This window comes from Dromiciops gliroides, chromosome X (assembly GCF_019393635.1).
Source record: "Dromiciops gliroides isolate mDroGli1 chromosome X, mDroGli1.pri, whole genome shotgun sequence".
NCBI lineage: Eukaryota > Metazoa > Chordata > Mammalia > Microbiotheria > Microbiotheriidae > Dromiciops > Dromiciops gliroides.
This window is the reverse complement of record NC_057867.1, coordinates 71,013,100-71,038,090: the sequence shown is the minus strand read 5'-3', so window position 1 is coordinate 71,038,090 and position 24,991 is coordinate 71,013,100. Positions and strand designations below refer to the sequence as shown.

At 39.4% G+C, this 24,991-nt stretch overlaps 1 protein-coding gene across 1 annotated transcript in view; it reads right to left on the bottom strand.

Moving 5' to 3' along the window:
• Positions 1 to 24,991, bottom strand: part of LOC122733284 (connector enhancer of kinase suppressor of ras 2-like) — a 565,211-nt gene that overhangs the window by 331,048 nt on the left and 209,172 nt on the right. Inside the window, exons 3-4 of the mRNA XM_043973567.1 lie at positions 11,710 to 11,903; positions 6,590 to 6,677 (exon numbers count right to left, since the gene is read on the bottom strand). Coding sequence (XP_043829502.1) covers positions 6,590 to 6,677; positions 11,710 to 11,903 — 282 coding nt within the window. The remainder of the gene's footprint in view (positions 1 to 6,589; positions 6,678 to 11,709; positions 11,904 to 24,991) is intronic.

The following is a 24,991-nucleotide window of genomic DNA, read 5'->3' as shown; positions in this document are numbered from 1 at the left end:
TTTTTCTTATCTGTAAAACTGAGATCTGAATACTTAACCTCTCAACCTTTCAATGACTCAGGCAACTATCAAAGACTTAAGTTACAAGCAAGTTGCTGGTCTGCAAGAGTTTGCTCTCACATCTCCTACACATGTAAAATCACAAGTCTAGACCCTAAAACTGGGTTGATAAGTTAACATATAGCTCATATGTGAAGACCAAAGTCTTCACTAGAAGAAACAGTGATACATTTTCCTTTCCTTTTCTTTTTTTTTTTGGACAGGGCGATGAGGGTTAAGTGACTTGCCCAGGGTCACACAGCTAGTAAGTATCAAGTGTCTGAGGTTGGATTTGAACTCAGGTACTCCTGAATCCAAGGCCAGTGTTTTATCCACTGTGCCACCTAGCTGCCCCTTCCTTTTATTTTCTTTTTTAAATTTTGTTTTTATTTTTCCAGGGCAGTGAGGGTTAAGTGACTTGCCCAGGGTCACACAGCTAGTAAGTGTCAAGTGTCTGAAGCCAAATTTGAACTCAGGTCCTCCTGAATCCAGGGCTGGTGCTTTATCCACTGTGCCACCTAGCTGCCCCCTTTTATTTTCTAATGAATTATTTTTCCAACGAAATGAAGTTGAGATTGATGCCACTGTGAGGTTTTCCATTAAAAGTACAGGCTTGATACAAAAGAACATAAGGTTAGGGAGGGGAAGATAACAGAAAGGCATCCTCATGAGGCCAAAAATATGGGACAAAAGAATAAGAATAATTTTTCTTGGCACTTTGGGGTCAAATTGTTTCCATTTTTCTTAATTTCATTCTACTTCCTCTCCCCCTGTGGCACAGAGAGTATTCCATCAAGTCAGCTTGGCTGGCAGCACTTAAAGTCATTTGTTTGAATGTTTTAAAACAAACTTTAGACAGAAAAGCCATTTTATTGCAGGCTTAGTTCACACAGATGAACAGTAAAACTGAAGAGGCATAAGTATCTTGAAATAGTGGTCCACAAAAATGTTGAAGAGAAAAAAGATACATGATACATCACAGGTCCCTCAAGATCAGGGCTATCATGTCTTCAGTTTCTTCTACATTCCTATAGAATACCTAGTTAGAATACTGTGGTTGTTTAACACATGTTATAAATCAATACACTATAACAAAGTGGGGTCACTTGCTCCTAGACCTAAGAAGTATATTTGGCCCAGAAGGCTGTAAGTCTATATGTAGACTGAAGTAATAGGATGACCAATAGAAAGCTTCTGATTGGCTTCATCATAGATTGGCAAACCAAGAAAAGGAGTTGGGGCCAATTCCTTCAGTTAACTAAAGTGATCAGAGTAATGAGTCCAGTGGTGATAGGAACAGTTTTAAAGACATCAAAGATAAGTGGATAGAGCACCGTCCCTGGATTCAGGAGGACCTGAGTTCAAATCTAGCCTCAGACACTTAACACTTACTAGCTGTGTGACCCTGGGCAAATCACTTAACCCCACTTGCCTCACCAAAAAATTTAAAAAAACAAACAAAAAAAAGACATCAAAGATATATTCTAGGGGAATAGATTTTATCTCCTATGACCAAATGACTAATACAATTTTGTGGTCTATACCATAATTTCCTTGAAAAAAATATGTTGTTTTTATTCACCTTCCACCCACAACACACACACACACACACACACACACACACACACACACACTTTTGTACTCATTTGGAGAAGAAAATGATGAAAAATGTTTTTCTCTGTATGACTCTCTTCCTTCCCCCTATTTTTTCCTTTTGCTCTGAAATAGCAAAAGCAATTACCTGGCCAGCAAGGAGTCTTCTAATGTGTTTGTCCTTGCGAGGGTAGACAATGAGTTAAAGGAGTAGCGGGAGTGGAAAGAGCTAGTCAGCCCCTCACTCTTCAACTCACTATTCAACTGAATCTCCTCATCTCCTTTTTTTCCTGATCTCTATCTCCTTCCTCCTTTCCCTGGGTTATGGTCACAAGACAATTGTTAGCTAAGTTCATTGCAAATTTTGTGGCAAGAAAAAGGGTTTTTTCCTCTGTCTTTACTAAAGATGCTTGAGCCCCAAATCTGAAACTCAAATAAGAGGTATATCCTAAGCACAAAGAACACCATTCAAAAGCCTTTTAAGAAAGAGGGAGCCAATTTTCAAAAGTACTCAAGCCACCTGCAGATTTGCTTTTTAAGTGGTACCAGCTAACAGAAATGTTACCAAATAGAGATTCCAATGAACGTTGCCATTGGCTGCTATGTAACTCTGGGTGAGTCAGTGATTGTTAGTAAATTGGGATGAGAATCTCTAAGATTAATGAGGGTGATGGCGGATCGGAACCAAAGCGCTTACATAATTTCCTCCCAGCAGTCGTGTTCAAATGTAAAGATCAAGGAAGGAGGAGATAGGTTAAGCAGGTAAAAAGGATATACAGGCAATCTCTAAAGAACATAAGCACATCCCACACATATCCCTAGCCCTCTATTACCCCCGTTCAGTAGACTTCTTCCTTCCATTTGATACTAGAGGTCCTGCTGCTGCCTCCATCTCCAAGCCCAGTCTTACTTCTTACCACCCCTCAGCACCAGGCCAAAGAAGGGTTTCACAAAGGCAAAGGAGGAGGGAAGAGTAAATCCCCATGGCTATGACTCCAACCCTGTTATGGGTAACCTCATCCCTCATTCTATTTTCTCCCCCCAGACAGAGGTCTTTACTTCTTTGCCCTCCTTCCTCAGAAAATAGAAATTAGTCACATAGAAATGTGTGTTTTGTGTGTCCCAAATGCCACCACTGGCACCTGTGTGCATTTATGGGATAAATGAAAAAAGGTAAGGGGTTGTGGAGAATCTTCTAGCTCCATTCAGAAAACTCTCTTAGAAAGTTACAAAAGGACCCCATGTTCCTGCAGGGCCAGGAGGAGGGAGGAGAGGATGTGAGGCTGTGTTCCCATCTGCATGGGAACAGGGGAGGAGGCCAATCCTAGATGAAGACAATGAATGGGGGGCTGGTGACCCGGGGAAGGAAAGCAGACAAGTTTTTTGAGCAGGGCATTGACATGATCAGACCAAGCACTGGGGCTTAGGAAAGAAAAGAACATGGGTAATAGGTAGAGAGCTAACTAGAACTGAAAAGTATCCATAGGGATTTACATCAATAAGAGGCTCCTGTCCACCACAGCTTCTTACCCCTAACTCCTTGAAACTTCCATTCTTTTGTTCATCTCTTGGGTGCCTAGCATTGTGCTAGATGGAATGGTGATACTAAAGAAATAGGAGGATGACAGTACAGGCCAGGACCCAGCTGATCTCTCTCAACATTTCCCTCAAAACAACTTTAGGATAATGCCTCAAACAAAATGTTGGAGTGACAGAGCCAACAAAAAGTTAGAGGGAGACATTTATCGAGCCTAAGAAAATTTCGGAGGTTTGCAGGAGAGTTCTTTAATACTGGGATGGACACAGGCCCAGGATTTGGCAAGAGCACCAGTGGTGGCCTCTGAAGGAAGCTGTGATGGCAGGATCCGCAACAGATTCAAGAGCTCTCTCAGCCCAGAGACAGAAAGGGGATTGGATGACTGCTCAGAAAGGGAACTTATTGGTTGGTTCAAAGAGGGAAGAATATATATGTATATATATATTCACAAACAGTTGGTTATAGAAATCTATCTTACCCAAAAAGGAAACAAGAGGGGAAGGGGACAAAATACATGGGGGACGATAAAAGGAAGGACAGATTATGGGAGGTAGTGGTCAGATGCAAAACATACTTTTGAGGGAGGGACAGGATGAAAAGAGAGAGAGAAGGATAAACAGGGGGCAAGGATGGAGGGAAGGACACAGTTAATTATAACTGTGAACATGAATGGAATGAACTCACCCATAAAATGGAAGCTCATATCAGAATGGATTGGAAACCAGAATCCAACAGTATGTTGTTTACAAGAGACACTCGTGAAACAGAAAGACAAACAAAGAATTATAATAACGGGCTGGAGCTAAAGCTATTATGCTTCAGCTGAAGTAAAAAAAGTCAGAGGTAGCAATCATGATCTCAACAAAGCAAAAGCAGAAATAGACCTAATTAAAAGAGATAATCAGGGAAACTACATTTTGCTAAATGGTACTATAGACAATGAAATAATGTCAAATTTTTTTACAGCAAGTTCCTCTGATAAAGGCCCCATTTTTCAAACACATAGAGAATTGAGTCAAATTTATAAAAATGAGGGTCATTCCCCAATTGCTAAATAGTCAAGGGATATGAACATGTAGTTTTCAGAAGAAGAAATTAAAGCTATTTATACTCATATGAAAAAAATGCACTAAATCACTACTGCTTAGAGAAAGGCAAATTAAAACAACTTTGAGGTAGCACCTCACACCTATCATAAATGACAAATGCTGGAAGGGATGAGGGAAAACAGGTACAGTAATGAATTACTGGTGGAGTGGTGAACTCTAGTCATTCTGGAGCATAATCTTGAACTATGCCCAAAGGACTATAAAACTGTGTATAATACCCCTACTAGGTCTATACCCCAAAGAGATAAAAGAGAAAGGAAAAGGACCTATATTTACAAAAATATTTACAGCAGTTCTTTTTGTCGTGGCAAAGAATTGGAAATTGAGGGGATGCTCATCAACTGGAGAATGGCAACAAAGTTGGGGCATATGATTGTGATGGACTTCTACTGTGCTATAAGAAATGATCAGGGGGTGGTTTTAGAAAAAAATGGCAAGAACTATATGAATTGATGCAAAGTGAAGCCAGAAGAACTGGGAGATCATTGTGTACAATAACAGCAATGTTGTAATGATGATTATCTGTGAAAGACTTCACTACTCTGCTCAATACAATGATTCCAAAAGATAATGGAAGAAATGTTATTCACCTCCAGAGGGAAAAGTGATGAACTCTCAGTGCAAATTGAAGTATACTTTTTTCACTTTCTTTCTTTTTATGGATTTTTGGGCAATATGGCCAATATGGAAATATGTTTTACATGATTTCACATATATAACTGATATCATATAGTTTACCTTTTCAGAGGGTAGATAGTTGGGAGGTGGAGGAGAGGTGGGAGGAAGGAAGATAATCTTGAACTCAAAATTTAAAAAGAAAGGGACATTAAAAATAAATCAATTATGATTTTGAAAAGAAATATGATATACACAGTTATCAAACTATTTATAGATCCAAAAAGAGGCTCCTATATTTTTTGAAAGAAGCAGCAGAATTCCCACAACTGGATTCAGGTTTATTTTCTTATATGAGAAGTGGCATATTGATAGATAAAATAACTGTGATAAGAGGGCAATGTTCTGGAAGCAAAGGTATAAAATATGTAATTTGCAGGCTACATGTGGCTGACAACACTCCCATGTACAGTTCAAACCAGATTACAATATAATTGGGAAATACTTAATGAAATAAAAATACAATAAGACATAGACAATGTTAATGTGAGGTTTTCTAAGTCAATATTTGGCCTGTAGGGATCCTTATGTATAGGTTAGTGGCACCCATTTCTATTTGAGTTTAACACCACTGTCATGAAGTTTCTTTATACATTCCATCATTAATAAATCTTTACTGAACTCTAAGTTGTTTATTCCACATAAACACAAAGATATGAGACAAAGTCCCTAACTCCAAGTACCTCAAAATGAAGTTGAGACAGAACAAAAAGATCAAAGATACAAATAATGATAAAAAGTAGCATCAGCTAAATAACAAATGAATGACACAAAAATAAGTGTGGCTAGGGTTTAGAGAAGGGAACAGTTGGGCATTGTTGGGGAAGACTTCGTAGAGAACATGGGACTTAAGCTAGGCCTTGAAGGAAGAATTGGACGTAGATCAATTGAAGGGTGAAATGATCAAAGACTCCAAGGTGAAAATGTGAATCAAATTTTTGGGGAATAATAAAGAGAATAGGTTGACTAGAATGGAAGGAACTTCTAAGAGAAGAGAGGGAGATAAGCCAGAAGGAAACAGAGGGGATTGATGGTACAGGGCTATGAATGTATGGCTATGCAGTTTGGACTTTAGTCTGCAGAAAATGGAGAACCCATGACAACACTTGAGCAAAGGGGCCTTATGCATAAATGAGTGTTTTAAACTGGTACCAATATGAAGGACTGTTTGGAGGGAAGAAGTTGAAAGCAGGGAAACAAAGAGGCAAATGCAATAGTCTGGCAGCCAGTTTGCTCAGTGGATAGAGCACTGGGCCTGGAGCCAGGAAGACCTAAATTCAAATCCAGCTTCAGACACTCACTAGCTTGTGCCCTTGAGCAAGTCACTCTACCTCTGTTTGCCTTAATCCATTGAAGAAGGAAATGGCAAGCCACTCCAGCATATTTACCAAGAAAACCCCATACGGGGTCACAAAGAATTTAACACAATTGAAAAACTGAGGAAAACAACAACACTGCAATAGTCCAGGTGAAAGGTCAATAAGCCCTGACATAAAGTAGCATTGGTACAAATAGAAAAAGGAAGTATAGGTAGGAGAGAGATTGCAAAGTAACGATAAACAAGCCTCAGCACCCGGCTGGATATATACAGCAATAAGAATAACTCATGCTTAATACTTGATAAACCATCACTTACCTGTTGCACGATAGTCGTTAACTGCAGGCAGAGTTGAACAATTTTGTTTTTCAGGACTCCGTATTCTGTCAGAGTGACAAATGGAAGCCTGCCAGAGAAGGATAATAGAAGACCCTATCAATTTGGGTTTCACTGAGCATTATCTCTTGCCATTTATACCTAATGCCAATAACAGGCTAATTAATCCTCTGGGGAAACTAAAACAGTGATAATCTACAATGGCTACCATCATTAGAGCTTCCTCCAAAAAAGACTCTGGTAAATTCTAGATCACAAACTTCCATGTCAAAAAGTAACAGCTGGCTTTTCTATCAGAGAAAGCTTATATTCGTATTGGTCATGGAGAAATCCTCCATGGCTTCAACAAGATTTGTCCTGTAACATGGCCCAGGAAAGTGCTCTATGATCTAGCATGATAGGAGCCACAAACGCCCACAGGATTTTTGGATGACGTCCCTTGATAAGGATCAGTCAGTAATTGCCAACTGTAAGAGGGGTGTTTTCAGAGTATCCTATGTAAATATAAATGAAAAAGCAACATAGTGCCAAACCCATACTTATTTTAACAGGAGAAATGAAACTTTATTTCAAGAGTTAGCAAGAAAGAGCCATTTAAGTCTCTGCTCCAAGCAGCCCTTGGGGGTGACAGGGAGGGGGGAGTTCATCAATCGAAGGGTCATTTTTGGAAGGCCAACTCTGAAAGTACATGTGGTTTGAGGCAACATTTCAAAACACTTCTTAAAATGAAGTTTATAAAACCTCCATGTGGGAACACTAGCTGCCAAAAAGCACAAGACATTTTCCTCTGACTCCTTCCAGACATGAAACATGTGGGCATAACTCTCTTGACCTTTCCTTCCCCTTCTTGGCCACCTATTCCTGCCCAGCTCAGCTCAGCTAGGACATTAGGAACTCTGGACTGATGGCCAGTAAACCACTAAGGCAAAGCCACAAGGACCGTGACATGATTTGAAGTGAGGCCTTGAGATCTTACTATTAAACGTCCAAGATTTATAAGTTTTTGTTCACATTCAGCTAAATGGTCTTCGACTGACAAACTTTATAATGAATATTAGATAAATTTCTTCTCTGGGAATGATTTTGTTAAATTCTGTAGTTGTAGATTCCATGGGATACACATATGTACATTTAGACAAGAGCAATAATATTTAGACACTAATCAATATATCCTCTAGCTATTAGTGCTCACAATGTCCTCCAATGATCTTGGAGCATTTTGTCTGAGCCAGACCTTTCCCCCTTTTTCACTCTCTATCCCTAATTACACTTCTATGTGTGCCGTGTTGTATTCTCCCAGAAGAAAATAAGCTCATTGAGGGCCCAGACTGCTTTGTTTTCTTGTAGTCCTAGCACCAGCAGAGTTTCTAGAACACAGCAAGCAATTTGCTGAAAATGAATTTGAAATTATAAGACTGGCATTTGGGAACATTATGTAAAGACTAGCCCAAACTGAAGCTGGGTAGTATAGTGTTCATGATATTCTTCAGAACGTGGTCCTAACATGAAGTTGTTATGCAGACCTAGACTTGCAGTATTTGCCAAACTAATCTCTTCTACTTTTTAACCTGATGTCAGCAAGTCCAAATAACTTACTCTGGAGGCCATGAACATTTAACAAAAGCAAACAAAGAAGACTTGAAGAAGAGATTACTCTTGGGAGTAGGCCATGTGAAGGACTTTTTTCTTTGTTTTCATGATGAGCTTTTGAATTAAACTCTTGAATTAGCTCCAATTCTCCAAAAGAGTCACTACCTCTATTACAGAGATGACTCATCAAATCTATAACCTCCTTTTTAATAAAGCTGAAATGAATTTTAGGCCTCAAAACATGGATTTGATTAAGCCAGACTGAACCAGGTCAAATAATACCTTTGAATCTCAATTGGAGAGAAATTCAATATTAACACTAATAATTGAAAATTTCCATTTTAATAGCATTTTTCTCTTGCAGATTCCCAGAACACTTCAAAGACTAAACATATAGGGCTTTACTCACCTGCCACAGAGATAAAGCCAATTCTGGGTTGACACACGGAAGCCACTTTTCCACCAGCAACACTACTCTAACAAGTTTCAGAGAGAAAATAAGGAGCACCTCCACCAATTGACACTCCTCACCAGGCAATTTTGAAAAGGGGAAATCTAATTATTATATGGGAAATACAATTTGGCTAGGCCACTCAGGTGAAAGCTAAACCAGGAGCATTAATGGGCATGAATGATTGAGTTCTCCAATTTGTACCTTAGCTGAAACACACTATCTCAAGGCCCCAACTGTGTTCAAACCCCATGCTGCTATCTGCTCTGAAACTGACTCAGAAGAGCATCCCTAATGAGTCACCGGCACAACTTCCAACAGCATCTGGAGTTTCCTCGAAGAACTTTGTAAAATCAGATGTGATTGGGGCTATGAGGCCCACAAAGCAACACAGGGATTTCCAGAGAACACCCTCAATATGAAGCACCCTACCTTGCATTTTTGGCTTAGGGATCACAACACCTCTTTCATTGACATCACAACTTCAGAAACCTGGAGATTCAAAAATTCTTTTCTGAACCCTTCGTGGTATTGGCACAAAGGGGAAATTAAGTAAGGAAACCTCAGGCTGGGTTAGGAGAGAAAGAACATCAGATCTAGGGTTTGAAAAGAGGGATTCAGTTCTTGCTTCTGCTACTGCCAAGCTGTGTCATCTCACACAAGTTGCTCAACCCATCTAAGCCTCAGTTTTCTCATCTGTAAAATGAAGGGTTTGGACTAATGGCCTCTAAGAGCCCTTCTAACATCTCTAAGTCTTATGGTCATTTAATAGTGATTGGCCCTGTAAGTAATGGCTATGGAAATCTGTAATGCTCAAGATTTTAAGTTGTCAAAGAGTTAACTAAAAAAACCCACAGATATAAATTTGCCATTTTGGAAGGCTGGCCATTGAGGCCATTTTATAAAGACCATCTCATTTCTGAAAGGGGTCTCTGACTGCCTTGAAGAGCACTTATTAGAAGGACAGGGCTGAAGGTAAACCTTCCCCCTCCCCACCAATGTGCACCATAGAAGTTCTAAAACTTCAGATGCATAATGTTCATTATTGCTAACAACTGGATATTAATTTTGAGAGGGGAAGGAATAAAATAAGAAAATTTAAATATAGTCATCTCTCAATTATACATGTTACAGATTCCATGTCACATGCTGGGGATCATTTCCTCTCATTATTACTTAAATCAGTCCCCCTTTTCTGCAGTTCTCAGCCTTACTCTGCTACATTACAGAGATCCCAATGGTCTGACTTTCTCTGATAGCCCATGTGAGAAGAAGAATGGCATAACAGAAAAGGCAGGGAATGAAGAAACATAGGTTCTCATCTCAGCTCTGCTGCTGATCATTTATGCGAGCTCAGGCAAGTTACTTAACCTCTCTCAGCCTCAGTTTCCTTATTTGTAAAATGAGAGAGTTGAACTAGATCATCTTTAAGGTCTCTTCCAGTTATAAAATCCTGAGGCAGCTAGGTGACACAGTGGATAGAGTACTAGCCCTGGATTCAGGAGGACCTGAGTTCAAATCCAGCCTCAGACACAACACTTACTAGCTGTGTGACCCTGGGCAAGTCACTTAACCCCAATTGCCTCACCAAAAAAAAATATTAACACAGTTATAAAATCCTACTATTCCCTGAGCAGTTCCAGCAAAATGGCAGTCAACTGATTGTAATGGCCATGGGAAGAAAAGGTAGAAACTTCCATTTAAGTTTTCTCTGACTGTAGCAGTTATAACGTCCTCATGGATTCATTTTTTAATTTTTTTGGTCAATCAAGAATTGATTGAGAAGTCAGTAAATGAAAAGTGGCCTGTTAGAAAGCAGGTCTCAGTTTCCTTATCTACAAAATGGGAGGGAGGAGGAACTAGACTAAAAAAGGAGCAAAAGAAAACATATGACCTAGCTTTATGTTCTTCCCAAATGCACCATGGCACTCCTGTATCTCCCACTGTTTGATCTATCTGTCTCTGGAGCTTTGCTATAGCTAGGAGGGAAGCCCCAGGCATATTATCCACACTAGTGTTCTCTTAGTGCACATAATTGAGAGTTGACTGGAGCCTTTCAGTCAGAACTGACTGGAGTCAAATCTAATTTGGTAGCTGAAAAATGGACATCTTCATATCATCCCTAAACACAGAACAGGACCAGAATTCAGGAGACTGGTTTCTAAAGGCTCTCCCCGGTTACTTAGAATAAAGTAGATAACAGACTGAATCGCGGTCAGCCCAAGTCACAGATATAATCTGTGTGCATAGAAGTAGCTGTGATATTTTGGTCACTATGAATGGTTGAGATTAATCTGAAGAGTTCAGTATTGTTGTATGATCAATGTATGATACAGAAGTAATATATAGAGTTTTCTCTCTTTACCTACCTATTTAGAAGAAGGACAAATAAGAGGCCTATGTAAAGCATGACTGGAACCAATCCTGAATAATCAAAAGTTGACCATATTTCTAGTTCAATCAAAGGTCCTCTGTTTTAGATATTTACCTCCTTGGATCTTTTTCTATTGTGCTTTATGCAAAAATACATTCCTTGAAAGCTACAATAAGTCTAACCTTTCCTTACATGTTCCACTAGAACTAACTATTTAAATCAAAACTAAAGTAAATGAATTTGTGGAACACATAACTTTTTTTTTGGTATCCTTCTCAATATGTCTTCTTATAGATTTCAATTTTAAAATGGAATCATGGAATGTGAGAGTTAGAAATGGCCTTAGAGACATTATTCTCATTTTAGAGATAAGATAAATGAGGGAAATGACTTTCCTAAGGTCAAAAGGCTCATGGCAGAGCTGCGAATCAAACCCTGGTCTCTTCCATTCCATCTACCTTGTTTAATGAGGCAGCTCACCCATGCTGCAGTGTGCCCCTTCATCCTGGGGCTATCTGAGCCTAATGGGAAGAGGCACTGCAAAAATAAAATTGAATGGAAGACATCAGAGGTTATAAAATGTCAAAGAACTGACACATTTCCAAACCATAATATAAAGTGGGAAAGACAAAAAGTCAGTCAGCCAGAACTACTCCAGGACTTTCAGGATCACAAGCTTAGAATTACCTGTCGAGCCAAGCCAGTAATTTCTTGGCAACGCCAATCAGGTCAACGATAGCAGTGAGACAGTTATTCGGCAGTTGTCTAACTCCAGAGAGGCCGCTCCTCCTTCTTCCAGCTAGAAAGCCCTGCAGACTTTTGGCGGCCACATTCAGCCTGTGAGCAAGAGATCTCAGATTTTCAGTTTCCAATTCATGGTTCTGAAATCAAAGAAGGTGGGGTGGGGAGAGAGAAAACAGAGGGTTAAACATGTTGATATATTCTCTGATACTTTCACAGAATCACAGATCATAGAATTGGAGCAGTAAGGGACCTCAGAGGCCACCTGGTCCAATCCTCATTTTACGGATGAGGAAACTGAGGCCCAGAGAAGAAATTGACTTGTCCAGTATTACACAGGTAGAAATAGAACTAGGATTTTGTTTTTGTTTTGTTTTTTTGGTGAGGCAATGAGGGTTAAGTGACTTGCCCAGGGTCACACAGCTAAGTAAGTGTCAAGTGTCTGAGACCGGATTTGAATCCAGGGCTGGTGCTTTATCCACTTCACCACCTAGCTGCCCCTAGAACTAGGGTTTTAATCAGGCTCTTTGACTCTGAATCCAGGACTCATTGTATTGGAATCATTGTCTTGTGTTATCTCCAAACAATTCAATGGATTTTAGCTTTGGCCCTAAACAGCCAAGATAACCTAAGAGATATGCTACCACTGTCAGTTTTTTCCCTTTCTTTTCACCTTAATTTCAATTTTCAGTGCCTCCCTTAACAAAATTTTTTCCCCTCCTCCTTATCCTGCTAAGCACTTAAGGGTGCCTATCCCATTCTTGTCGATACCTACTAAGATGTTACCTGATAGTAAAATATTAACTCTTAGTCTTAACACTTTATGATATCACCCTTCCCATGGGTATTCATTCCAAGCCTATGAAACCAAAAGACAGAGAGCTAAAAGGGTAAATTATCAAGTAGTGGGGATGATATTTTGGAGCAGAAATAGCTGGCATTTCTAATCATGCCACACAGGCAGTTACAGCCTACTCCATCTATTATTTAGGCAATCCCTGACTCCAAAGTCCCTGACCTATTAAAGGTAGTAAATTAGGCATGATTTTTTTTCAAAAGTAATGTAACTAAAGATGATGGAGTGATAGGAAGTAGTGCAGTCAGCTCCCTTCCACAAATTCCTCTGAACAGATCTAGAAAATGCACCAGACCAAATCCTGATGGGGAAAATCCAGAAAAAGCCATAGGAAACAGGAGGCCTGTGGACACTGGGCACAGGGCATACTATTTCCAGAATACTTCAGTGCTCAGACCTGTACCAGAGCAAGAGGGAGTCTAGGGTACTACTGGAGATGCATAATAGTTCTAACTGTCAGCTTTATCACTCACTACCTAGGTTCTGGGTCACAGATCCAGGATGAGCTAAGAAAGACTTGCCTAAGGGTATGGAACTGATGGGTAAGGGGACCTGGAGCTGTATATAGAGAAAAGAGGAAGTTCAGAAGGTAGCAGCAGCAGTGCTGTGACTCAGATCCCAGGTCAGAGCAGGGTTTTAGTTCTAGCATATACACCATTGCCTACAAAGGAACACTCAAGATAGGAATTCCAGACCAAAGGTGAACCTAGATATTATGCCACTCTGATCCAACAGACCTTTTCAGCTGGTTGACAGTGGCTGAATTCTTGCAAAGTCTTATACCCAGGTCAGCAACTTGCAAAGCTCAGACCAGGGTAGAGGGGGCAGCACTCATACTTTGTTCTGGATCAAACCACTTTGGGAACATGAAAAGCTTGTGGGGTCCCTGTTTGTCCCTGAGATCCTGGAATAATATAACACTCAATACTCCAAGAAAGCAGCAACAGGACTAGCTCAGATATTCCTTCCAGAAGCGTGGCAGATCCTAGCCATAACATCAAGTCTGAAGTCAGGAAGCAGACTGGGAGAATGGGCAAACATAAAAAGAACCCTGGAAAAATGAGCTATCATGGTAACAGGGATTCTCAAGACACAAACACAGAAGAAGAGAATGACTCTATACATCTACAAGCAAAACCACAAGAAAAACACTGCTTGGGCATAAAACTCAACTAGAATTCCTGGAAAAGATGAAGTAAGACTTAAAAAAAGTTTTAATGTGTTTTCATAAATGGGATGAGAGTGCTTGAGGAAAAAAAATGAGAGCTATGGAAGAAAGAATTGGAAAGAAATTAATAGCTTGGCATAAGAGGTTCAAAACCTTGTCTAAGAAACAAACTTTCTGAAAATTAGAATGAACTGAATAGAAGGCAATGACTCAATCAGGCAACAAGGAATATTAAAACAAAGTTAAAAAGCCTAAAAATAGAATAAATTGTGAGATATTTCATGATAAAGAAATGATCTGGAAAATAGAAAATGAAGGAAAAAATGAGAATCATTGGACTATCTAGATACCATGACTGAAAAACAGTCCTAGACACTTCAATCATCTTTTTTTTTTTGGTGGGGCAACGAGGGTTAAGTGACTTGCCCAGGGTCACACAGCTAGTAAGTTTCAAGTGTCTGAGGCCAGATTTGAAGTCAGGTCCTCCTGAATCCAGGAGGGAGTTTGGAATATATTCCAGAAGTCAAAGGATATGGGCTTATAACCAAGAATAACTTAATCAGCAAACAATAGTATAATGCTACAGGGGAAAGTGGTTCTTTAATGAAATTGAGGCCTTTAAAGCATTCCAGATGAAAAGACCAGAAATTCATAGAAATTCTGAAGTTCAAACCCAGGGGTGAAGAAAAGCATAAAAAGGTAAACACAGGGGCAGCTAGATGGTACAGTGGATAGAGCACCAGCCCTGGAGTCAGGAGTACCTGAGTTCAAATCCGGTTCTGTTATGTCTTAATGATCTTAAGAATGGAAAGAAAGGGGAAGAGAAATACATTGGGGGTGGGAGGAAGGAAAAGGAAAGTCAGGAAAATTTATCTCACATAATCAGGATGCATAAGTAGATATCCATACAAACAAGGATGGGGAAGAACAGAGCAGCTGACATTGGTCAAAAGAAGGAAGAATACACATATATACATACATACAGATGAGTACAGAAATATATTTCATTCAACAGGGAAATAGGAGGGAAAGGGGAGAAGGAGGGAATGTAAACTAGAGGGAGAGTAGGTTTAAGGGAGGGATTGTTCCTAAAAAAAATAAACTCTAATGATATAAAAATATTTATAGCTTTCTTTGAGGTGGCAAAGATTAATAATTTGAGGGGTGCCCATAAATTGGGTAGATGGATCAATAAGTTATGGTCTGTAGATGTGACAGAATCCTATTGTGCTGAACTCCTATCAGCATAATGACCAACCAGGATTCCAGAGGACTAATGATGAAACATGTTACCCACCTCCTCACAGAGGTAAAGAATTCAGAATTCAAAATGAGACAATTTTTTTAGACACAATGTGGAAATTTGTTTTTATTGACTATATATGTTTGTAAAGGGTTTTGTTTATCTTGTGTTCTGAATGGGGTGGGAATGGTTGTGGTAGAAGTGCGAGAAATTAGATCTTAGCTGATTATAACAAATACATTTTTAAAAAGTGATGTAATAGATAAATATTATGAAAACAATACAGCCAACTTCAGAATATCTGCAATGACAGGGTAGGGGAAAACATGAGCAATTTAAATCCTAAAGTAATCACCAAGTTTTATTTTAAGCAATAGCATCAACGAGTGGTAAATTATAAGAGATTAAACCTTCTCTTAATCAACAAGAATACAACCATTTATGAAGCATTTAATAGTTGTAATGCACTGTGCCAATATGTGGGAATAAAAAGATGAAAGTGAAGTAGTCCTGTCTCTTAAGAATCTTACATTCTAACAGGATAGACAACATGTATAGATACAGAGATAGATCTAGACAGATAGATATAAAGTAAGGTAATTTGAGGAAGAAGTATACTAGCAATAAGAAGCACCAGGAAAGATTTCACATAGAAGGCAGCATGTGACTTGAGTTCAAAGGAAACCAGAGATTACAGAAGGGGGAGGTGAGGAGGGAATTTATTCCAGGCTTAGGGGGATGCAGGGCAGAGTTAGGACAGCCAATGGAAAGGCACAAAATATGGGTGCAGAAGGGGGAGTAGACCACTAGGGCTAGATCCCAGAATTCATGGAGGGGAAACATATCAATCATTAAACATTTATTAACCACGTGCTATGTATCAGACACTGTGCTAAGTACTACATGAAAACTGGAATGGTATAGAGGAGTCGGGTTGTAAAAAAAATTTAAATGCCAAGCAGAGAAATTTATATTTGATCCTATAAGTCATAGGAAGCCACTAGAGTTTACTGAATAGAGGCATGACATGGTCCAATTCATGCTTCAGGAAAATCACTTTGGTGACCGTGTGAAATATAGATTGGAATAGGGAAAGGCTTTCAGTAAGGAAATGAAATAGGGCAGCTAGGTGGAGCAGTGAATAGAGCACTGGACCTCAAGCCAGGAAGACTTGAATTCAAATCTGGCCTCAGATACTTAATGGCTATGTGACCCTAGGTAAGTCACTTCACCCTGTTTGCCTCAGTTTCCTCATCTGTAAAATGAGCTGGAGAAGGAAATGGCCAACCATTCCGGCATCTGTGCCAAGAAAACCCCCAATGGGGTCACAGAGAGTTGGACATGATTTAAACAACTGGAAAACAACAAAGGGAGATGAAATAGGAGCCTACTGCAATAGTCCAGATGAAAACTAGGGTGATGGTTGTATGAGTGGAGAAGAAGGGATGTATGTGAGAGGTGCTATGAAGATAGAAATGATAAGATCAGCCAATTAATCATATAAGAGGAATTGAGGCTTGTCCTGAGCTTGGAAGCCTGATTGACCAAGATAAGAGTATAGCCCTCAACAATAATAGGAAAGAGAAATGAGTTTGGTTGGGAAAGAAAATGAGTTCCATTTCAGATATGTTGAGCTTGAGATGCCTCTGGAACAAACACTTTGTATGTCTAATAAGTATTTTGTGATAAAAGTCTAGAACTCAGGAAAAGGGTTCAGGATGGATATAGAAATCTAGGAGTCATCTGGGTAGAGATAATAAATGGAATCCATCTATGAGAACTGATGAAATTACCAAGGGAGGCAGTATAAAGGGTCCAATACAGAAACTTAGGGGACACTCACATTTAGTGATTGTGACATGGATCATGAACCAGTAAAGAAGACTGAGAAGAATCAGTCTGACAGGTCAGAGGTAAATGAGGAGAGATCAGTGTCACAAAAACCTAGAGGAGGATAGAGCATCAGGGAGAAAAAGGAAATCAACTGTATCAAATGCTGCAGACAAGACAAAAAAATCTGAGGACTGAGAAGAACTTATTGGATTTTTCAATTAAGAGATCATTTGTAACTTTGAAGAAGGTAGGTTCAGATGGGTGATAAAGCTGGAATCCAGATTATGGGGGTTTAACAAGAGAATAAGGGGAGAAGAGGTCAAGGCACCAAGTATGTATAAGAGGTGGACTGAGAAATAGAAATTAGATAGAGGAGGAGAGCAGAGATGAAGAGATCAATTGAAGAGGTTTTTTTAAGGATAAAAGAGAATTTGACATGTTTGTAGGTACCAGGGAAAGAATCAGTAGGTAGGAAGGAAATGAAGATTATAGGCAGGGCTGATAATGGGGGCAATCTTTCTGGAGGAGATGGGATCAAGGGTACATGTAGAGGATTTGGCATGGGTGAGAGTGACTGCCTCTGCATTAGAACCTGAAGTAATAGCAGAAATGTATGGGTATGAGCTCAAAGAGTTGGGAGATGAGGAAGAAGGTTTGTCAGATGAGGATGAATGACTGTTTTCAGTCAATTCTGACTTTAGCCAAAAGGGGAGGCTTGAGGAGAGAAGAAAGTGGTTATAATAGCCATTGGAGAGAGTGGGAGGGAGAATCAATTAGACAGCAATAAAGGGATTGCCTTGCTTGAATTAAGGGTCCAGTTGGGATTAGACAACATAAATTTGTAGCAGATCCAGTCAGCACAGTTGTGTGACTTCCCCTAGTTCTTTTCAGTTGCACAAGCGGGAGTAGAGTAGGCTGATAGTGGGAGTGATCCAGTACTGGGGTTTGGCAAGACAAGTGGTTAAGGGATTTGAGAGTAGAAAGGAAACTATGGAGGATACTGTTCACTAAGAGTATGATGTTTGGAAAGGCAGATGATGTAGTCAGAGCAGGGTGATAGCCTGGGATGGTAATGAGGGACAGATGGACTGGAGGTCACAGTGATAATGAAGTAGAGGCTTAGGCAGAATCAGGCACAGGGAGAGAAGGAATGGCAGGACTTTATAATCAGATAAAGGTATTTCAGAGTTCTTTTTCGTAGAAGATGGGAATATGAGAATGACTGGAAAATGGGAAAAAGGTAAGACTTTTATTCAAAATAATGTTCTTTTCTTCCTCAACTAGACCTTTCACCAGAGCTGCTAACAAGCAGAAACTACAACTGACTTGAATTTCCATTTTATTTCCTCTCCCCAAACACACTAAGGTAGAAATGTTAACAAGCAGAGAAAGGACTTTAGGGAAAGGACAGGCCAGCTAATCAGTCCCTGAATAATTGATAGGCCCTATTCAACTAAAAATAAAGGTTTCTAGCTACTGTTTATGGCTTAAACCAACTTCTTCTTGGCTTGGTTTATCCTCAGTAGAGATGGTCAGCATCTGCTGCATAATCTTTGTTTGGAAACAATAGAGATAAACATGCCTTTAAAGGTGTTAAATGTTTTACAAATGCAAGGTGATATTATTACCATTAGTACGTCTTATTCTAGAATTCTTTATCAATATTTCTCTCTCCTATAGTTTTCCATTTTGAAATTAGATTTTAATTTCTTTCCAAAGTCAATAGAATGAAGGCAGGTACCTCACATTTGGTAGCCTGATGTTGTCTACATAAGTTTGGAAGGGGAATTGGAATTTTCTGTCTTTTACCAGTCTGGGTACATTTACAAGTGATAAAAAAGAGACAAGTGCTTATCCCCAGACATTATAATTTTCTGCCCAAAGCTTCCTACTCAATAATTATTATCTCTTAGGCTGTCACCATTTTGAAGTAAAAATATAATGTATTATTATTTGATAAAGGAAATATCCAACCAAACTATAATGGTAAGCAAAATGTTTATTGCATTAAGGTAAATCATTTAAAAAATTAAGCTTTTATTCACCATTTCACATCCTATTACAAAGTAGATATATAAATGCATATTTTTCTTAAATTTGCTAATATCATTGCAGAAGTCCTGTAAAAGTGATTAAATGGTATATAAATATAATTTTTTTTCTTTCATCTGTTTCAAAGAGTACAAAACTGGGAATGTATTTTCCCTTCTGGAAATTTTATCTAACATTATTTATACTTGTATACCCTCTGCTGAGAGCATAACATTTTTCAGAACCTAAATACAATACAGAGCATGTAACTTAGGCAATTCATTCAGAATAAGGGACCAGGAGGTGCTTTCCCTGTAATTTCTGTAGAATATATGCCTAATGATATCCTTTAAATTAAAAAGAAAAGGTTTTATTCATATAAGAAAGATCACCATGGGAATGCTAATGTAACATTTGTCATCATTAATAATATGTAGCCAATTGTTTCAGGAGAAAAAAATCCAAATGAGAGGCAGGTATATTTTTCTACTCTTCACACATCCTACAAAACTGAATTTGCTATGAGACCAGGAAGGACATATTTTACCAAATGAGACATGTATTTGCTTTAACCCCTTTGAGGTCTTACAGACATATTAACTGCCAAGAGAGGCAGTCCCCTGTGTTTCTATTAAGATGTGAGTTATAGGCTTCTCAAGTTATGTTCTGACTCTTGAAACGAAATAAATCATCAATTCTTTGCTCCACTTGACAGTTAGTTCTTTTTTCACAAGTATATGGTCTTCATTAGCCATAGAGAGTGGAAGGCTCAGAAGAGCTTATGACAATAATAGCTGTAGAAAGAAATGTCACACATTTGACTTGATTCTCCCCTCAACACTGGGGGCCATGTTTTCCCCAGGCATGCCAGGGAAAGCTGATTCCTCCTCCAGCTCCTCTCCCTGTTATTGGTAGCCTGTGTGGGCAGCCTGCTCTGACATTTGTCTGCTCAGACAGAAGCCAATGTGAGGAGAAGCTTTAAATGAGTGACTCCGGTAGCTACTGTTCTGTGCCCAGATCATTTCTGTTTACAGAAACCTTCGGTTCACCCAGTCCCCAAATAAAAACTGACATTTAGGAAAGTCTTTAAAGTTTGCGAAGCATTTTACACATAATATCACACTTGAACCTCACACAACTTGTGAGTTAAGTACTTGAGGTATTATCCCCATTTGCCAGATGAACAAACAAGTTCAGACCAGGTAAATGACATTAATAACCACATAGCTCTGAGCCCCAAAGTCAGAATTCAAACCCAAGTTGTGGGGATTCCAGCCTCTTTCTTATTACAACATAGTGCAGTGGAAGAGTGGAAAGACTGTCATCTTCGAAACTCTTTTCCAAGGAGGGGCAGGGGACCCAAGAGGCTAAAAGGTACCCTACTTCAGGAGGAGAGAAGAGGAGAGGGGAGGAGAGAGAAATTCAGTCAAATTTTGTGGTCTAGACTAGTGGACCCAAAGGGAGTGTGTGTGTAGTAGTAGAAGTCATTGGGGATGGAGGAAAAATATTAGCAAGGTTTATATTTTTATCTAAAGAAATGAAGTTTTATTAATGTTTAATATATAGCTTAAGACTGGCCCCTCACTTACTCAGTCTATATGTCAGATGGTGTAACGATTGGAATAACGCCACCTGCTGGATACTTACTGTAGAAGAGTTCTGCCCATGAAGCGAAGGTCTTTGAGGGCAAGACCAGGAGTCAGGAAGTGACGCGGGCTAGTGGGAGGAGGAAGGAAGAGACTGGCGCTCAGTCTCGCGCGCTCTTTCCTGGGGACTCTGGCGGAGAAGGGAGCTAGAAATGCGCTCTCCCTTTAATAGATAGGAATCTAGGCCTTTCTCTCTCTCTTTACCAAATTCTTATTCTCCTTAATAAATGCTTAAAAGCCTAACTCTTGCTAAAGCTTATAATTTATTGGCGACCACTCATTAGATATTTTAGACAGACTAGCTAGAATTTTAACCCTTAACAATGGTCACGTTGGTCACATGCTGCATAAGGAAGCGTGAGGGAAGAGGGAGCTCCACAAGTTGGAGGGCTTGGGAGGGATGGGAAAAGTGCCTTCAAATTGGTTGTTTATTCACTTTCAACATATTGTAATGCATTGGGGCTTACCTGTGTCCAGCTAAGTAGATGTATGGGGTGTATTATCTATTTTTAACTAGACTAACTCAAATAAAATGGATGTCTGGCTTAAAAAAAAGATTCCTGCAAAGAAACAGTGGACTAAAGATAATACGAATAATGTAAGTACAAGTGAACAAAGCATTGGCAGAGCCAAAATATAGCCTAGTCTAAATTCTCTGACAGCCACATTATGAGATCAAAAACAATGAAGATCTAATCGGGTATGACAAGAAGTCACCACCCCCCCCATCCAAAATGATCAAGATTATTTGAAACATGGATTTAGCTCCACTATCACGAACAATGAACTTCACACTAAAGCACAGTGCCTCGAAATATTAGCTAATGAGAATAGAAGCCATCACAATTAGCAAAGTATTGAAAAATTAGATTTTTGTTGCTGAAAATGACTTCAATTTGTTACCCATAAAAACTCACATTTGCACATTCTAAAAAATTGGAAACAGAACTTCCTAACCTATTTAAAGATCTTCTACATGTAGATTTTCTGTGGGTTTTAAGCCGATTTGTTGAAAATATCAACGTGTAACACCTTCCAACTAGTGTGTAAGAATAAATGATCGACAGCAAGAAATGCAGAAATTTACTATCTAAATTATATCAAAAGACTTTGCACAAGTAAATGGGTTCGAGAAAACCAAAACAAAACCAAATCAAAACAGGAGTAGCCCAATTTAGAAAATATAGTTGACAGTGATAGCGATGCAAAAGAAGGAAAGAGAGAAGAGAGCTGCAATAAAATACCTAAAGACTCCACAGGAGAGAAGTTCAGCAGGGGTAAACAAGCAGAGAATTTTTGTTGCCACAGTATTGATTTTAATATGCGCTTTAAAAAAACAAACTACATACTAGTTCAGTTTCATAGACAGCCCTTTGTTCTTTGGATGTTGGAATGTTCATGTTTGTGGATGACTTAAGTTCATCATTAAAGGAACAGGAAAGTGGATACCAAAAAAGCATACATAACAATATTGTTGTTTAGCATTTTGGTAGTACATGAGCCAACCTTCTGCTGAGAAGGTAAATAGATATTGTTTGTTAAAGAGCAAATAAAAGCATGTTGTTTTTGTTGTTGTTGAGTTGCTTCAGCCATGTCTGACTCTTCATGACCCCATTTGGGGTTTTCTTGGCAAAGATACTGGCATGGTTTGCCATCTCCTTCTCCAGCTCATTTTACAGATGAGAAAACTGAGGCAAACAAGGTGAAGTGGCTTACCCAGGGTCACACAGCTAGTAAGTGTCTTAGGCCAAATTTGAACTCAGGAAGATGAGTCTTCCTGATACCAATCCCAGTATTCTATTCACCTAGCACCACCTAGCTCCCCTATAAATGCATATATAGCTATATTAGTCGATGGTCTTTTTCTCTCTAACATCAGAACCCTCATTTGTAAAATGGGGAGTTGGACTCAGTGGCCTCTAAGTCATGTTTCAACTCTGAATCTCTGACCCTAGGAAGTTCCCTCCTTCCCCCCAAGACCACAGGATACCTGGGTCAACATTCCTATGTAGAATCTGAGGGGAAAGCTAGAATTCCTTAACACATACATAAATTGTTCTCACTTAAGGATCAAGTCTCAAGGCCATCCTTAGTTTTGGTCCCTCTAGTTTGAGACAACAAAAATTCCTTAGGATACTTTGTCTTCCACTTACTTGTGCAATTCTACTGTTTTACTTTGTATCCATAGATTGTTAGTAAACTTGCTTCTGATTTCTAAAATTAGAATAGTGCTCAACTCAGGCTAAGGGAAGGAGCTCTTATAGGAAAAAACAAGGATTTTGTATCTTAAACACATATAAGAAGGAAGAGCTCTTTGATCACACTCTCACCATCCCAATCAGCTAATCACCACTCTAGAATCCCTGGGAACGAGAAAATTGAAACATCTCTAAGAAAAGTTCTTACCTGGCACCTCCATCTAATGATGAAGTCCTCTCGTAGACCCCCTGGAGATTAACATCCACGTCTCCCAACCCGGCCCTGTGGATCACTACTGCCTTTTACCTCCATTCTTGTCCTTTCTGCACCCCCTCCCATCTGAGACCAGAAAACTCTGCACTCTCTGCTAGCTGGTAGAGATGATTTAAGACACAGACCTGAAGAGCAGCTCCTCTTATCTCGGAGACCTGTCCTGAGACCTCTATTTACTACAAAGAATATCCTATAATAAACTTCATTATAAGATTCCTAAATTTTATGTGTACCCTCTTTATTTCTTTATTTCTTCATGATATGGTAGTTTATCACAAAATCACTCATTTAAAGGGTAACTGCTGCTAAATGTAGGAAATAACAATGTGAATTTTATTAAAAAAAGGAGAATCTGATCAATGCTCTTCAATTATTATTCAGAGCCTCAAAAGTAGGCCTGACACATCTGGAAGAAGATTTGGGCACCAAAATAGAGAGTCACGTGCAGGGAGTAAGGGATACAGTTGGACAGGCCTGAGGGAAGCATTGGAGTCAACATTATGTAAAAAGACCCAGCAGGGTCTCCAGCATGTTGGGGGAGCCCTCCGTAGAGGATCTATGGAAGAATGTGGACGAGGGTTGAAAAGGATAAGAATGCAAGGGGGAGGCTACTAGGCATCCTAGTGAAAAGAGTGTTGGACCTGAAGTCTGGAGACCCTGCGGTGAAGTTTGCCCTTACAAGTGGGATCCTGGGCAAATCAATTAACCTCTCTCATCCAGAAGGAATACTAGTACCTCCCTCCCAGGGTCGTTGTGAAGATCAAATGAAATAACATATAGAAAATGCTTTGCAAACCTTAAAGAATACAAAATGGGGCTGTAGTGTGAACCCATGGAGGGAATGCTCACATTGATTAGATCACAGATATAACCAAGTAATAAAATCTTATCCAAGTTTAATCATTTCTAATCAACCTAGTGACAGCTTCTATTCTTGTTTTTACCTTTCTTCCCTATCGTTTCTGGCATCGGAATGCAATTTCACTTCCAAAAGGAAGCATTCGGGATTGGTCTCAACGTAACTAACAAAGGTGAACTGAATCTTAAAGTGCTGTGCAATCCTGCAGTCTTTTACTTGCTTCAGAAGGTAATCAGGTAATCGGGCCCTGTGGCTTATTGTACTTGTAGAGTAGTAGAAGTGGGTGGAAAGCAGCACAAGTGCTCCCTGGGAATTACAGGTGACTACAGGTGTGGATAATGAATGGAACCGGGTGTGGTCTCTGAGAAGTGCCTCCTCCCTCTGCCCCCCCCCAATGTACTACCCATTAGCTGATCCTTGAAATGCCACAGTTAGAAATCCATTCCTTTGGCTAAGGCCTTAGCTATTAAAAACTCAAATCCTTCTGGAAATAGTAACACTGTAAGCTTTATCAGTCATTTCTATGTGAATTAGGTGATTAGATACTTTCCTGGAGCTGGTTTTGATTCTAGGAGAAGAGAAAGGCATACAAAGGCACTGCATGCCTGGGGGAGGGGTGGAGGCATACTGAATGGGGGAAAGGGACATAGAGAGGGGAGGCTGGGGGAATGCCAACGTCTACCTCATCATCTTGCCTAGAGCCAACCCTAGGCACATACAAATTATATCAGAAGGAGAAATATTGTTGTCCTCGAGTTTCCGAGAAGCAGCATCATAGAGTGTTATTCTGAATGTCTCCTACAGTGACATAGGGCAATTATACAGGGGAATTTTTTTTCAAAAGAACATAATCCAAGTCCTAATCCTTATGGTGCTGGTAAGTGGCAAACTCCTATTAAAAACTTCCATGTTGCCAAGTGATTATCTGGCACAAGCTGCAGATGCTTAAATGAAAAGCACCTCCATAACAGTAATACTTTCTAGAAGTGATCATTTTGATGGTGTGTTTTTTTAACTCAACAACACACAAAGTCAGTGACTTTCAGGTAACTTTCTAGGTAGCAGATAGTTCCCAAAGATTCAGTCAAATTTCTCAAGCTCTAAAAAATGGGTAAATGAA